The following is a 17079-nucleotide window of genomic DNA, read 5'->3' as shown; positions in this document are numbered from 1 at the left end:
TCTACCACTTGAGCCACAGCGCCACTTCCAGCTTTTTTCTTTTTGCTTATGTGGTGCTGAGGAATTGAACCCAGGGCCTCATGCATGCAAGGCAAGAGCTCTACCACTGAGTGCTCTACCACCTTCCCAGCCCCAACACTCCCTTTTTTTATTATTGGTTGTGGGGCTTGAACATAGGGTCTGGGCACTATCCCTGAGCTCTTTGTACATGGCTAGTACTCTGCCACTGTGAGCACAACTCCATTTCTGGTTTTGGGGTAGTTGAGATAAGAATCTCACAGGGACTTTCTGCCCAGGCTGACTTTGAACTGTGATCCTCAGATTTCAGCCTCCTGAGTAGCTAGGATTATAGGTGTGAGCCCAACTGCTTAAACAGTTCTATAAAAAATAGAAGGCTTGAAAAAGGATAAAACAGATTGTTACTATATCTGAACCACTGAGTATTTGAAAAATGGGGTAATGTCTTCAGGATTCTAAGGAATATTCATTTGTTAACATGGAATTGTATATTTGGTCCCTTCCTGCCCCCCTAAAAGAGCTCATGGATTTACTTCAGAGGAACAAATGAACATGATATTATTTAACAGCACATATATATATATATATATATATATATATATATATATATATATATTTTTTTTTTTTTTTTTTTTGGCTAGTCCTGGAGCTTGAATTCTGGGCCTGAGCACTATTCCTAACCTTCTTTTGCTCAAGTCTAGAACTCTACCACTTGAGCCACAGCACCAGTTCTAGCATTTTCTGTTTATGTGGTGCTGAGGAATTGAACTCTGGGCTTCATGAATGCTAGGCAAGCACTCCACCACTAAGCCACATTTCCAGCCCTCAATAGGACAATTATAAAGAATACTTGCATGAATGAGTGCCACTCCACCCAGTCTAGGGATGTCAAGAGACTTCCTGAAGATGACCTCAAGTCAAGCCTTAAAACAACAGGAAAACAACTTGCTAAAGCTCTTGAATAAATTTTGCTGACCTACATTAGACAGGAGTAAGAGAAATTTTATCTCTGTATTCAAATTTGATTGTTTATAATTCATAATCTGGTCATGACTAAGGGCATAAGAATGAACAAATAGCCATAATTTGGCCTACTGCTTCCATCACATGCTGAGTGAACCTGACTTGCAAGATCATAGCTCAGTTGTGGTGACTAATCCATTATGTGCTGGGCACATTCTCCTTGCCTTTTTTTTCTTTTGGTGCCAGGACTGAGGCTTGAACTCAGGGCCTTTTGGTCAAAGCTGGCACTATTTGAGCCATAGTCTCACTTCAGGCTTTTTGGTGAGATAAGAGTCTCTTGGACTTTTCTGCCAAGGCTGGCTTTGAACCATGATCCTCAGATCTCAGCCTCCTGAGTTAAGGTTACAAGTGTGAGCCACTGGTGCCTGGATGCTTCTTGCCTTTTAAATGTGAAAAAAAAACCTGGTGAAACATAATTTTTTTTTTTCTTTCTTTCATTGAAGGGTCTGTACCTAGGCAAAGTGAACTTGTTAATGGACCCAAAGCCAGTTATACTCCAGCCAGAGTGGAGGCCTTGGTCTAACCTTTAAGTACCAAGTTCATGATGTTGCTAAAAAAGAATCTGAGGACTCATTATGTTTGGGATCAAGACAGTTTTATTAGTAAATCCAAGCAAAGCAAAGATGGAGAGATAATGCATGACCCAGACATAGGTGTGGGCACATCTGATAACAAGTGCTTCAATGTATACAGAAAAAGCAGGTTGAGGTTCAGCTCAAATTTATCATAAATACTCCCCTTGTTCTGACATCTGGTACATTCTGTCATTCTTGCTATTATGCCGTTTATCAACTGGACCTAGAGATTTCAAAGTTGGTCTGCTCATTAACTTTGGGTCATTGTGAATTATTTGGATATTCCTTCAAACAGCGAGAATGTGCTCTGCCAGCACAACACTCCCTTCAAGACAGATGTCTATCCTTCAGATAAATATTTTTCTTTGCAAACACTTTTTGTGTCCAGAGGTGTCATTTTCAGGGTTTCAACACTCCTCCCCTCACCCCCCCACCCCCCACCCCTGGTGTAAATGTCTCTCTTTAGGACATCTTTGCTCAGTTCCCAGAACACACTATTTGAGCAAGCAAACAAGGCCAGAGGGAGAGAGCTATAATCCTATAATCCCCAATTCATTTTTCTCTGATCTATCCTGCTTCACACTCTACTTTGGATGTGTGCATGCCTGCACGGGGATTGGGATTTGAACCCAGAGCTTGGGTGCTTAGATTTTTCTGCTTACCACTTGAATCGCATTTTGGTGGTTAATTGGAGATGAGTTTTATATTCTTTCCTGTTCAGGCTGGCCTTGAACCTTGATTCTTAGAACTCAGCCTTCTGAGTAGCTAGGATTGCAGAGATTGTTAAGTGTTAGCGCGGCAGAAAGTAAGGACTGCCAAAGATTGCAGATAACCAAAGTTGGAAGATGTAGTAAGCAGGGATTCTCTCCAAAGGCTTCAGAAAAACTAGCCCTTCAAACATCTTGTTTTTAGATTACTGCCTCCAGAACTGTGAGACAATCAATTCTTGCTGTTTCAAGTTACTCAGTGGTAATTTTTCACAGCAGCTCTAGGAAATGGCCATAGCTATCAATCAAGGTGTTCCTATCAGCAGCTTGCAGGCAGCTCTCCCTTTGTTTGGTCTGCATCTTCAGCAAATAGACAATCGTTTGATTATTTTTCTCTTTGTTTCCTTTCCTTTTGTTTTCTTTCTTTAATTTTCCTTTTTCTTTTGAGACAGGATCTTGATATATGGTCATGGCTGGTCTTGAACTTTCAATTTTCCTATCTCAGCCTCCAGTATCACAGATATCCTTCCCCATGCACATTTTGGGTGAGATTTTATTTTATTTTATTTTTTATTGTCGGTTTTGGGGCTTGAACTCTGGGCCTGGGTGTTGTCCCTCAGCTCTTCAGCTCAAGGCTAGTGCTCTAGCACTTGAGCCACAGTGCCACTTCTGGCTTTTTCTGTTTATGTGTTGAGGAATTGAACCCAGGGCCTCATGCATGTGAGACAAGCACTCTGCCACTGAGCCATCTTCCCAGTCCTGAGATTTGATTCTTAACTCCATTCCTTCCTATTCCTCCTCATCGGCTGCCTTGACAACAACTTTGTACTTAGGAAATCTAGTGTCTGTTTCCCTAACAGCCTTCAAGCATAAATCATCTATACCAAAGGCAGCTTTGTTCTCAGACTTTAAATCAATGTTTATGTAGTAGGAATAGCTTTCTCAGAAGAGTAGCAAGATTTACATGGCAGTTAGTGGCTCCAAAATCTGATTTGCCACTCAGTATATTTCTGGTAGCAAAGGCAAGGACAGTTTCTTATATTAACCAAGAAAATGAGTGCTTTAGTGACAGTAGCAACTACACATTCTCTGTATATTATAAGCCTTGTGCCTCTTGCACATACCAAGAAGGGGAAAATAACTGACAGCAACTAAATAAAAAGAAGAAATAAAATGTGCCAAGGTCATCCTTGAACTTGAGATCAATCTGATTCTGTCTCCTGAGTAGCTGAGGTTACAGGTGTGCACCACCACACCCAGCTTAGAGGTAGTAATTTTAATATATACAAACTAGGGTTTATGACAATGCTATGGTTAGTCATCTGGTGTTGAAATTTTAATCCTTATCTTGACGTATTAAGAGGATGGAAACTAAATCTATGGTGTTTGCAGGTAAGGCCTTTGTGAGACAGTGAGGATTTGCTAAGGTCATTAGGTAGAGCTTCCATGATTGAATCTTGGTAGCTTTTTCTCCCCTAAAGGGCCATGTCTTTGGTTGCTAGTATGGCACTACTGAGAGACAATGAAACCTTTAGATAGTAAGCCTTAAGAGAAGTTAATGGGTGAAGCTCTCTAAGGAGAGACAATTTCCTGGCCAAAGCATGAGTAGATTTTACTTCACCATACACTACTGTTATGATATGCTGCCTTGCACATAAAGCAAGGGATCAACTAATTATGGAGTGAGGACAAAATAAATGTCCTGTTTGTCTGTCACTGTCTCTGTCTCTCTCTTTTAGTGCAGGTCAAGGCCTGAGTGTTTTTTTTTTTTTCCTGTGTTGATCCTTGAACTCAGGGCCTGGGCGATATCTCTAAGTTTCTTTTGCTCAAGGCTAGTACTCTACCATTGAGCCCCAGTGCCACTTCCAGCTTTTTCTGAGAAGTTTATTGGCAATTAGAGTCTCACAGACTTTTCTGCTCCAACTGTGATCCTTAGATCTCAGCCTCCCAGTAGCTATGATTACAGTTATGAGCCACCAGTGCTGGCTTTGTCCCTGAGTCCTTTTGCTCAGCACTAGTGCTCTACCACTTAAGAAAAAACTCCACTTCTGGCATTTTTGGTAGTTAATTGGAGATAAGAGTTTCAGAGACTTTCCTGCCCAAGCTGGCTTAGAATCTCAATCCTCAGATCTCAGGCTCCTGAGTAGCTAAGATTATAGGCCTGAGCCACAGGCAATCAGCTAAGAATTCCTTCTTTCATAAGTACATAATCCATCCACTTTCAGAGAACTTTTCTCTTGTATGATCCTTGAGAAAATGAAGACATCAGATACCTTACCCCTGAGATGCCCGATTCCATTCCCAAAACACTAGGTAATCAAAGGGACAATGGTGGCAGGCCTGAAAGGCCAGGACTGGAATAATGTTATCTGAAGGACACTAGAAACTGGGCAAACTAGTGTTATCTAGAAGAAAACCTGCTTTCCTGCATGTACACACAAGATATGTTCCTTGGAATGCTGGTCAAAGGAACAAAGCAAGCTAAAGATGTCAGTGCTTATACAAACTAACCTGTAAAGCCCCTCTCTTTGTGATGACTGGTACATGGAAAGGACACTGCTCTTCCAGCCCACTGCCACTGGACTACTCAGCAGAGTGCTGTGCACAGGCTAAGTGCTTGCTATTGGAATTGCTCTGTTAGCGAGTTTCAATAATCCTTAGGTCTCACACATCATGTCTGGATACTTTCTTCAGTCTCCTGGCAACCTACCCACTTGCTAGCACAGCTGCTGGGAATCCAATTCTATCTTCTACATGACACTACGTGTATCTGGATCCTGTCTTCTTTGTGTTGCATATTTTAGTCCTGTACTATACTATAAAGATTTACCTTTTATAGTTCTCCACCAACTCTTTTCTCTTAATATTGGAAAGTTATTATATATATATATTTAATTGCAAAGATACTGTACAGAAGGGTTACAGTTACATGAGCAAGGTAATGAGCCCATTTCCTATGTGTGCTTATTTGGTAGATTCAGTTTCCCAATATAAAAAGACTAATTTTCACTTTTTATCTATAACATTTACCACAGAGCCTGGCAATAAGAGCAGTTCAGGTTCTTAACTCTAATTTTTTTGGGAGGGTATACTTGAATTTGAACTCAGGGCTCTGCTTGTTAGGCAGGTGCTCTACTACTTGTGTCAGGCCCCAGACCAAAACTGACACTTTTGAAATTTGAGCAAATTTCTCGAGGAGCTACTCTAACAAAAACAGCAGTTCTCTCTCTCACTCAGCTTTTTTTTAATTTTTTTTCCTGCTCAAGGCTAGTGCTCTACCTCTTGAGCTACAGCTCCGCTTTCAGCTTTTTGGTAGTTAATTGGAGATAAAAGTCTCATAGACTTTGTTGCCCAGGTTGGCTTCAAACCACGATCCTAAGTAGCTAAGATTACAAACATGAGTAGATGCCTGGTTCTTATGTAGTCTCTTGATTGGACTTGGAATCCAAATGGGGGCAGTGGAGACAAATTAAGGTGAGGGAAGGAAGTGAAAGGTAAATAAAAGCTGCCTCCGTATGCAGTCTCCTGGATCATAAAATTTATCTAGAAATAGATGATACAGATAATTTTAATAGTGATGTGGCTTGGTAGAGAGCTTGTCTAGGATGCATGAAGTCCTGAGTTCGATATCTCAGTACTATATAAACAGAAAAGGCTGGAAGTGGTGCCGTGGCTCTCAAGTGGTTGAGTGCTTACCTTGAGCAAAAGAAGCTTAGCAACAGTGTTCAGGTCCTCAGTTCAAGCCCCAGATTGGCTAAATAAATAAATGCAAGGTTCTCTTTACAAATTAATGCTGTAGTCAGCAGAAGGGAGCTGAAGTGTGCATCGTGTTGGTTACCAATTTAAGTACAAAGTTATTAAAATGCCAGAGGGGCACATTACAGTCTCCTAAATCATGTTTTTGGCCATGGTGTATCTAGAGCCCTAAACCATGATGAATTCATGTTCATTCTGATTAAAGAGAATTGCTTAAACATTCTGGGAGGACTTCACCATTATGCATAGGCTGTAAAAACTCTTTACAGTCCAACCCATATGATTGTTCTTAAAAGGCTGCATCTTCAGGCACTTCAATTGTCCTCAGACAGATGGCTCAAGCTTGGCTACTGCAATCACATATGCTAGGAGAAAACCAACTACAGAGCCAAGAATAAGATGATTGGCTGCCGTGGCTCAGAAGTTACAGTTCCCTTCTGCAAGAGCTAGGAAACCGCTGAGTTTTCAGGTTTTGAAATACAGTTTTTGCAACGTAAAGGAAAAAAGAGTAACCTATCAGGAAGAACCCAACATATCTAATCAAGAGCGGGAAAGAAGCCAAAGCCTGGGGATACCCACACACTAGTTAGAACGTCATTCTTCAGTCTCCACCAATGAGCTGCTGGATGGGGCGGGGCAACAGGCGGACCAACAGCCCTAGAAAACAAACCGCAATCTGCAATTCAACTGTCCTACCCAGTCCTTGTCATCCAGCCTCAGGAGCAAGCTTCTGGGCCAGGTGCTTGATAAGTGCTTTTTTTTTTTTTCTGTCTTCCCAGCCCAGTGACTGATGGGGCAGAAATAGTTCCTTCTTAGCAGAGCAACTGCCTTCTTCCCTCCCGCTCATGCATGCTCAGAAAAAACTCACTAAGTGCGTTTTATGCCTCCACAGGAACTCGGTCGAACGCTACCTGGGTTGGGAGGGGTGAGTGAGGGCAGCCAGGAGGCGCCAATGCGCAGGCGTACGTGCCTAGGGGGAGCGGGGCTGAAGGTGCCCACAGCAGCTTGGGAACTGTATTTCGTGCTAGCCACACTTCCATAGCTCTCGAAGACCTTGGGACTACATATCCCAGAAGCCACCGTGACACAGGGGGCCGGACCGGCTGGTTCATTAATGAGTTCGAGGAAGCCGCGGCTCGGCCCACCAGGTTCCAAAACAAGGAAATGAAGGGGGGAGGCGGGACTGGGGGTGTCTGCTGGAGCTGCCGCCGTCGCCGACGCCGCCGAGTAGGAGGCGGAGGAGGAGGAGGAGGAGGAGGAGGTGGAGGAGGAGGCGGTGGCTGCCGCGGCGTCGCTTGCTGAAGGCGCCCGCGAAGCGGCGGGCGGCGCGCGCGCGTGCCTGAGAGGCGGCTGTTGGAGAAGTGGAGCGGCGGCCGCGGGGGGAGGAGGAGGAGGAGGAGGAGGAGGAGGTGGGACTGAGCGGCGGCGGCCCCCGCGTCCCGGTGCCTCTATGGGGGAAGCAGACAATGGATTATGATTTCAAGGCGAAGCTGGCGGCGGAGCGGGAACGGGTGGAGGATTTGTTTGAGTACGAAGGGTGCAAAGTGGGACGCGGCACCTACGGGCACGTCTACAAGGCGAGGCGGAAAGATGGGTAAGAGCACGGGCGGGGGCAGTGGGCTCGCTCCGCTCCTCTACGGGGCGGGATGGGTGGGTCGGAGCCCTGCCGGACCGTGTCGGCGGGGTGAGGCGGAGGTGCTCGTGCGGCCGCGTCGAGGGGCGGACTCGGAAGGACGGAGTCTGCCCGTCCCCCCCCCCCCCGCCCCCGCCGCGCGGTGCCGTCGCGCCCCCTGGAACTCCCGCGGCGCTCCCCGGTCGGGGGCGTCGGTCCCGTCGGAGGGCGGCGGCGCTGGGGGCGGGGGAGGGTGGCTTTGATCGAGCCTCGGGCTGGTGGCGGGACTCCAGTTGGGACCTCGGTTGGAGGTGGAGTTTGTGGGGTCTTGTCTTCCTGGGGAAGCTGAGGGCTTGGTGGGGGGGGGGGCGGGGGGTGGGGGGGGGTTCGCTGCTGAGTTGCGGCTCCGGCCCTGGGCTAGTGACGGGCGTTGTGAAACTTCCAATCGGCTGAGCGCCTCCCCCGGGCGGCGGTTTGAAACCTCGCCCGCGAGCCCGTCGGGCGGGCGAGCGCTCGGGTCCTGGCTCTTAGGGCACCGCTGCCCAGATACAGGCTTCTTTCCAGCCAGCCCGTGGTCTGGCTGGGTAGGTCCTCGCGTCCCTGGGGTTTACCTGGACACTTCTCGGCCCCCTCCTTTTCTGCCCCAGATTTCACGGTCTTGAACAGTCATAATTCTTCACCTTTTTTCTCCAAAGAAGAACCTCCAGACATACGAAGGGTATTTTGCAAGCGCTAATTCGAGAGTTCGCTTGGTACCTATCTCCTCCAGCCATCGCCCTGGGTATCTTGAGTGTGTCTTAAAACAACAACAACCACAACAAAACAACCAGTCCTAGGGAGTGAACTCATGGCTGCCAATTCTCTACCCTTTGAGCCATAGCTGGTCATTTATTGGAGATGAGTCTCGTGGACCTTTCGGCTCAGGATGGCTTTGGACGGCGTTCTTCAAATCTCAACTTCCTGAGTAGCTAGGATTCCAAATGTGGGGCACCAGCGGCCTGCAAGGATGTTCTTTTTTATTTTCAATGAGTATTTATATATCTGCCCTTCACTTCATCCTTTATCCAGGGGCTGTGTGCTAGAGTTTATCTGGAACCTGGAGTTACCAAAGAGTGAATATGGAATGACAACAGCTGGTCCTGAACCGTTGTTTGCTTGGGAGTTGAGGGTGAACCATAAGGACCCTTTACCAGTATTAGTAAAACGCAAGGTGGATAAGGTGTTGAGCACGGTCTTGCAGTTCATACAGCAGGACACGTGGGAACCACATCCCTTCCTGCGGAGGGTCGATTTTAATTAATCAATTTCTGTCCCAGCCTGGGCAGAATTCCCTTCCCGTAGGGTTCCCTCTTAGAATCTAAGAATGGTCAGAGTAGGCAATAGAGGTTTTAAGACTATAACGGACTACTATTGAATAAACACATTATAAGCCCCAATGACATAGTAAGATTTGTATTTGTCTGTGCACTAATAAGTGTAATTTGATATGGATAGATTAAAACCTCTAGGACCAAAGTGGACAGATGATATGCTGTGCTAATTTCATAAAAGGAGCAACAACGCAAATTTAAAATGTTTAAAAGTTTAATGAATACCACAACAATACAAGTTTAAAGGATTATTATTATAGATATCTTTTTCTTGTAATAACTGTACAGACCAATGGTATTTCGTTGTTTCTAGTACTTTCAGTTAATTGTCACATGTCTTTGAACAGAATTGTGGAATGTAAGGTACCGTAATTGATTTGTACTTTGTTTTTTGGAGTATCCATTTTCCTTGTTTTACTGGTATTCCTGTGGGGATCTTATCAGATATAGTTGGAGAAAGCACATTCAATATTACATTGTTATAGAATATTGTGAGCTAGGTTTATTTTCCCATGCTACTCATCATAATTTCCTAACATATTTCATCTAAAGTATATTTTTTTTGGGGGGGGGTTAGTCATGGGGCTTATCCTCAGGGCCTGAGGCACTGTCCCTAAGCTCTTTTTGTTCAAGGTTCTATCCCTGTGCCATAGCTCCACTTCCTGTTTGGAGTGGTTAATTGGAGATAAGAATCTCTCAGGGATTTTTCTGCCTGACTTGTCTTCCAACCTTGATCCTCAGACTCAGCCTCCTGAGTAGCTAGGATTACAGGCATGAGCCATTGGTGTCAGCTAAAATACATAATTTTAATTTCTATTAAAGTAGCTTTCATTTAGCAGGAAAATTTTTACTAAAGTTAAAAAATAATCTGCTTTTGAATTGCAGTTTGAATAATTGGGCTTAACCAAAGATATAATTTAACTACTTCCATTTATTACTTTTGAATATTTCTCCCTTTAAAAAGTTCTTAAGTGGAGTATACTTTTTTTTTTTTTTTTTGGTGGTGGGTCTTGAACTCAGGGCCTGGGAGCTGTCCCTCAGCTCTTCAGCTCAAGGTTAGCACTCTACCACTTGAGCCACAGTGCCACTTCCGGTTTTCTGGTGGTTTATTGGAGATAAGAATCTCACAGACTTTGCTGCCTGGGCTGGCTTTGAACCATGATCTTTAGATCTCAGCCTCCTGAGTAGTGGAGTATACTTTTTACTTTTTTTTTTTTTTTTTTTTTTGTCGGTCATGGGACTTGAACTCTGGTCTTGGAGAGCTGTCCCTGTGCTCTTCAGCTCAAGGTGAGCGCTCTACCACTTGAGCCACAGCACCACTTCCGTGGAGTATACTTTTTAAGTGGAATTTGTTAATTAGAATTAATATAGCTTCAGTACAAGATTAATTTGTACATCTTTAAAGTAAAATGCCTTATAATTTTTAAGAATCTGATTATTTCAAACCACTATATTACATGTAAGAAAAACCATAATAAAGTTTTTTTTCCTCTTGGTTCAATTTGGTTGAGATTTGTAGCTTTCAGTAAACACCTACCCAATGAGATTAGTTTTATGTTCATTGATAATCAGTCATTTGGAACATCAGAGATTTTTAGTAATTTTGGGCTGTGATACAAATTTACATAGTACAGGATTTTTTGTTTGTTTGTTTGTTGGTCGTGAGGCTTGAATTCTAGGCCTAGGCACTGTCCCTTAGCTCATCAGCTCCAGGCCAGCACTCTACCACTTGAGCTACAGCGCCACTTCTGGTTTTCTGGTGTTTCATTGGAATTAAGAGTTTCACGGATTTTCCTGCCTAGGCTGGCTTTGAACTGCAATCCTCAGATCTCAGCCTCCTGAGTAGCTAGGATTACAAGTGTGAGCCACCAGTGCCCAGCTAGTAAAGGATTTTATTTTATTTTATTTTATTTATTTATTTTTTTTGGTCGGTCGTGGGGCTTGAACTCTGGGCCTGGGCGCTGTCCCTCAGCTCTTCAGCTCAAGGCGAGCGCTCTACCACTTGAGCTACAGCGCCACTTCTGGTGATAGGAGATAGGAGTCTCACGGTCTCTCCTGCCCGGGCTGGCTTTGAACCGAGATCCTCAGATCTCAGCCTCCTGAGTAGCTAGGATTACAGGCGTGAGCCACCAGCGCCCGGCTTAGTAAAGGATTTTATACACTGATTAATTCCAAATTTATTTTGGTTAGCTAAGAAAAATGTATAGTGCTATTTTAGGGAGTAAGAGAAATTGTGGGGATGTTAAACAATTCTAGTGCATTTTTGTATATAACCAACAAATTCTTCAGGTCTTTAGAAGAAACACTGGGTAGAAATAGTGAAGTATCAGCAGAAAAGAAAACAAAAACATCTTTGTTTATGGTTTAACCCTGGCTTACAGAACCCTAGGATGATAATTCCTTTGCAATAAGATTTTAATTTAAGCTTTATTATGTTACATCAATTGACAATAGATTGGAGATGTAATATATCTTACTTTTTCACCTTTTAATTGAAGCATGAAAACTATACATATTTGTGGGTCATTTTGATAGATATATATATTGTATAATATTTAAATCAGGGGAAACGTGTGTCCTAAAAACATTTATCATTTTTTGTGGTTAAAATACTCAATCCTTTTTTTTTTTTTTTTTTGGGTCTGGTTATGGGGCCTGAACTCTGGGCCTGGGCGCTGTCCCTCAGCTCTTCACCTCAAGGTGAACACTCTACCACTTGAGCCACAGTGCCAATTCCGGCTTTTTTCTTTTTGCTTATGTGGTGCTAAGGAATCAACCCAGGGCCCCAGGCATGCAAGGCAAGCACTCTACCACTGAGCCACCTTCCCAGCCCATCAAAATCCCTTCTTATAGCTTATTTAAAATACATAGTATTGCTGCCATGTTCTGGTGATTAAGCCTGTATTACTGGATACTCAGGAGGCTGAGATCTGAAAATCCCAGTTCAAAGCCAGCCCCTGGCAAACAAATCCATAAGACTCTTAACCAACTAAGAGCTGGAAGTGGAGGTGTGGTTCAACCTTGAGAGAAAAAGGCTAAGGGGTAGTGCCCAGGCCCTGAGTTCAAGCCCCAGTACTAGTACGCACATCCCCCCACCCTGCCAAATAATATACAATATTGCTATCTGTACTTAACCTACTGTGTTAGGCATGTACTTTACTACTGAACACAGCTCCAAAAGTTATTCTTGAAGAGAACAGGTTCAGAATACTTGTAAACTTTCTAGTATGAGCAAGAATGAATAGTTTTTCCTCATTAGTAATAAGTTGCACATAATATTTTATGGTTACAAATTTCAGGACCATATTTCTTCAGTTAAAAACACTTTTCATTGATTAAGGATTATTGTTTAAAAGGTGGTGGTGGTTGTTATTTTTGTGAAACATGGTTTCATAGCATAGTATTATGTCTGAAAACTGTTGTGTCCAGCAGTACTATTGCAGAAATTCATCGTCTATTGAATCTGTCCAGTAAATTGAATCTGTCCAGTAAAAGAATGTCTAGTATGGGAATGTAGCTCACTGATCCACTGCTTGCCTAGCATATGCATGACCCTGGGTTTCATCCTCAGCACCACAAATAAAAAAAGTTTATTTTGGGATGTTTTTGAAAGATACTCAGTAATTGAAAGTGAAATGGCTGGCAGATATCTTAGTTTCATTTTCACGTTAAGGTTTCAGATGAGTAGTTGTGTGACTGTATGCCATGAAATTCTTCACAAATGTAGTGAACGTATATAGAATACATATGGGTAAATTATAGGTACAATAGTAGTTCCCTGTTTTTTTCAGATTCTGCTATGTGTAGCTGCTGCTGTTCTTCTGGCTTTCCTTCATCCTTAAACTGTCCCTACTATAGGACCTTATCTGACTTGGACGGTAGTCAAATTGTTTAAGTCACTCCTGGTGTTGTTTTCATGCACAACAAAACCAGTCACAACTCTTTTTTGGAAAGCTACATTTCCTGTGGCTTTATATGACCACATCTAATTTTTTTGTGTGCTGATACTGGGCTTGAATTTAGTTTTTTTTTTAAATTTTAATTTTTTTTATTGTGAAAATACTGTACAGAGGGGTTATAATTACATAGGCAAGATAGTGAGTACATTTCTTTTTTCTTTTTTTTTTTTTGGGTCTGGTCCTGGGGCCTGAACTCTGGGCCTGGGTGCTGTCCCTCAGCTCTTCAACTCAAGGCTAGCACTCTACCACTTGAGCCACAGCGTCACTTCTGGCTTTTTTCTTTTTGCTTATGTGGTGCTGAGGAATCGAACCCAGGGCCTCATGCATGCAAGGCCAGCGCTCTGCCACTGAGCCACCTTCCCAGCCCAATGAGTACATTTCTTTTTTTTTTTTTTTTTTTTGGGTCCTGTCGTGGGGCCTGAACTCTGGGCCTGGGCACTGTCCCTCAGCTCTTCAGCTCAAGGTTAGCGCTCTACCACTTGAGCCACAGTGCCACTTCCGGCCTTTTTCTTTTTGCTTATGTGGTGCTGAGGAATTGAACCCAAGGCCTCATGCATGCAAGGCAAGCGCTCTACCACTGAGCCACCTTCCCAGCCCCATGAGTACATTTCTTATCAAGCATTGTAGCTTCCTCCTTTGTTTCCCCTTTCAATCCCCCCCCCCCCCCGTGATTCCCCCCCTCCCGAATTTAGTTTTTTCACTCAGGGATGGTGCTCTATTGAACCACAACTCTACTTCTTTGTGTGTGTGTGTGTGTGTGTGTGTGTGTGTGTGGTTAATTAGAGGTAAGAATCTCATGGACTTTTCTGCTCAGGCTGGCTTTGAACCACAAATCTCAGGCTTGGGGTAGCTAGGATTACAAGCATGATTCACCAGTGTCCAGACGATCACATCTAATCTTAGTTCCTTAGTTTGGCATCAAAAGCATTTGCATTCACATACTGAGTCTGTAGCCTTTACACTTTATGCCCAATTCTGTTTCAGAAGTGTGTGTTTGTGTGTGTGTGTGTGTGTGTGTGTGTGTGTATGTGTGTGTGTATATATATATATATATATATATATATATATACACTTCTGTAGCATTGAAATGTTCTTATTTTCTAGAACTTAACAAAATGTTTGTATCTCGTTTTCTTTGTTCTGCATTCAAAACAGAAGGTGTTCCATACCATTTCTCAATTTCCATTTCCACTAACCTTACCACACCTGGTAAACTTCTGTTCATTCATATAATTACATATCAATACCCAACTCAAATAACTTCTCTCAGAGGCCTTCTGTCATTTATTCAGTGTGCTTCTTAGCTAGGTTTCTATTCCTTCTTACTCTTGTATGGCTAATATCACTATAAGTGGTATTAGTATCTCTCAACTATTTGTACTATAGTCACCATCATTCTTTCTCTAGTGTGTTGCACAGGGTTGAACATGTATTACACATTGAAAAATTATATTGAACCAGGCATGTTGATGTGCATCTGTAATCTTAGAATTCAGAAGGCTGAAGGAGGAGAATAATGAGTTGAACGCCAGGCTGCACAGTAAGACTGTCAAAAACAAAATTAAGCTGGGAGCTGGTGGTTCACACCTATAATCCTAGCTACTTAGGAGGCTGAGATCTGAGGATCTCAGTTCAAAACCAGTCCAGGAAGGACTCCAATTAACCACTAGAAAACCGGAAGGGCGCTGTGGCTCAAGTGGTAGAGTGCTAATCTTGAGCTGAAGAGCTCAGGGACACCACCCAGTCTCAGAGTTCAAACCCCATGACCAACAAACAATAAAACAAAATTAAGCCCCTATAAACAAAAAAAAAACCCGAAACCCCAAAGCTGTGTTGAATTTTTCAAAACATGCTCTAGATTGGTAAGGATACCTTAGGAGCAGATCAATATCATTCTTAAAAAATAGGTTTATTTACGTTGAAAAGCAATACCTTCAATAATTATTTTATTTTTGGGTCTGGTCGTGGGGCCTGAACTCTGGGCTTGGGCGCTGTCCCTCAGCTCTTCAGCTCAAGGCTAGCGCTCTGCCACTTGAGCCACAGCGCCACTTCTGCCTTTTTTCTTTTTGCTTATGTCGTGCTGAGGAATTGAACTTAGGGCCTCAAGCATGCAAGGCAAGCGCTCTACCACTGAGCCACCTTCCCAGCCCCTTCAGTAATTATTTTGAAATGAATGCATGAGATAGTTTTAAGAATTTTTACCTTGGGCTGGGAAGGTGGTTCAGTGGTAGAATGCTTGCCTCGCATACATGAGGCCCTGGGTTCGATTCCTCAGCACCACACAAGCAGAAAAAGCTGGAAGTGACACTGTGGCTCAACTGGTAAAGCGCTCGCCTTAAGCTGAAGAGCTGAGGGACAGTGCCAGAGTTCAAGCCCCATGACTGACCAAAGAAAACAAACAAACCAATTTCTATAGCACTAGTGTATTTTTTTTCTAAGAAATTATATGCTCCCCATCATATAACTCCTGTTTTCACTGTATTTGATGTTGGTGCCTGTACCTTGTATATACAATTCTCTAATTCAGGGAGGGGAAGGGAAAAAACAAAGTGCTTAAATAAGAATACAGGTTGACCCATTGTAACAATGAGATGTACAAAGAACTATGTTGAAAACGATCTTTACAACTTGGGGTGGGGGGGTAGTTGTGGAGGTGGGAGGGAAGGGATGGTTGGGGGAACAATGCTCAATAGGAAATGTACTCATTACCTTGCTCATGTAACTAACCCCTCTGTACAGCATTTTTACAATAAAAAACATAAACAAAATTATATGCTGCTTTTTTGAGGCTTTTTATAGTGCCTACTAGGTTGGACGTTGTGGCTCACAATTGTAATCCTAGATACTTAGGAAGTAAGGAAGATTGCAGTTTGCCGCCAGTCTGGGCAAGAAGCAAGGCCCTATGTCAGAAAACAAGGAATAGCTGGGTGTTGGTGGCTTACACCTGTAATCCTTGCTACTCAGAAGGCTGAGATCTGAGGATTTATGTTCAAAGCCAGCTTGGGCAGGAATATTTATGAGACTCTATCTCCACTGAACTACCAAAAAGCCAAAAATGGTGCTGTGGGTTAAAGTGGTGGAGCATTAGCCTGGAACACAAAAGCTCAGAGACAGTGCCCAGGCCTTGAATTCAAACCCCAGGACTGGCACACACACAGAAAAAGAAAAAGATTATTCGGAAGGAATAGTCAGGAAGATTGTTGTGGGATGCCTACCCAGGCAACGTGTCTGAGACCCAACTTGAAAAATAATGAAAGCAAAAAGGCCTAAGTATGTGGCTCACATGGTGGAGTAGCTGCCTAACTATAAGGCCCTGAGTTCAAACTCCAGTACTACCTTTCTCATCCTACTAAACCCAAAGACATAATATGGTGGAAAGTAAGTAATTAAACAAAAAAACCCATATTTTCTCTTAGACTAATTTTGTTTTAGGATTACCAGACTGTAGTAATCTCTTATGTTTGTAATAGTTATTTATAGAGATGTTAGCTATTGTTAGCATTCAAATATATTTAGGACATTTTTTGATAGAGATTTGTAGTAAAAAAGAAAAAAAAAAGAAGGAAAAAGCAGTACACTGGGTGCTGGTGGTTCATGGCTGTAATCCTAGTTGCTCAGGAGGCCGACATGTGTGGATCATGGTTTAAAGCCAGCCTGGGTAGGAAAGGATCTGACACTCTTTTATCTTTAGCCACCAGAAAACGGAAGTGGTGCTGTGGCTCAAAGTGGTAGAGTACTAACCTTGAACAGAAGAGCTCAGGGACAGTGCCCAGGTCCACGGCTGAACAACAGCAAAAAAGTAGCTGAGATCTGAGGATTGCAGTTCAAAGCCAGCTTGGACAGGAAAGTCCATGAGACTGATCCAAAAAGATGGAAGCAGAGCTGTGATTCAAGTGGTAGAGTATTTACCTTGAGGGAAAAAGCTAAGGGACAGTGAGAGCTAAGAGTTAAAGCCTCAGGACTGGAAAAAAAACAACAACCAAAGCTCATTAAAATTATATAAATATATATATTATATAATATATATATACTTACATATAAATTATATATACAATTATA

The 17079-nt window shown here is 43.0% G+C and overlaps 1 protein-coding gene across 2 annotated transcripts in view; it reads left to right on the top strand.

Annotated features, from left to right (window-relative positions):
- The first annotated feature begins 7494 nt into the window (after window positions 1–7494).
- Window positions 7495–17079, top strand: part of Cdk19 (cyclin dependent kinase 19) — a 106939-nt gene continuing 97354 nt past the window's right edge. The window contains exon 1 of one of the 2 annotated variants that reach the window (XM_042684378.1): window positions 7495–7673. In XM_042684378.1, the coding sequence (XP_042540312.1) occupies window positions 7546–7673 (128 nt within the window). In that variant the 5' untranslated portion in view covers window positions 7495–7545. The remainder of the gene's footprint in view (window positions 7674–17079) is intronic. The other variant, XM_042684430.1, reaches the window with a different exon arrangement.

This window comes from Dipodomys spectabilis, unplaced genomic scaffold, assembly GCF_019054845.1.
Source record: "Dipodomys spectabilis isolate Male_0828 unplaced genomic scaffold, ASM1905484v1 ptg000001l, whole genome shotgun sequence".
Lineage (NCBI taxonomy): Eukaryota > Metazoa > Chordata > Mammalia > Rodentia > Heteromyidae > Dipodomys > Dipodomys spectabilis.
Note: the sequence above shows the minus strand (reverse complement) of the source record. Positions and strands in the feature narration are given on the sequence as shown.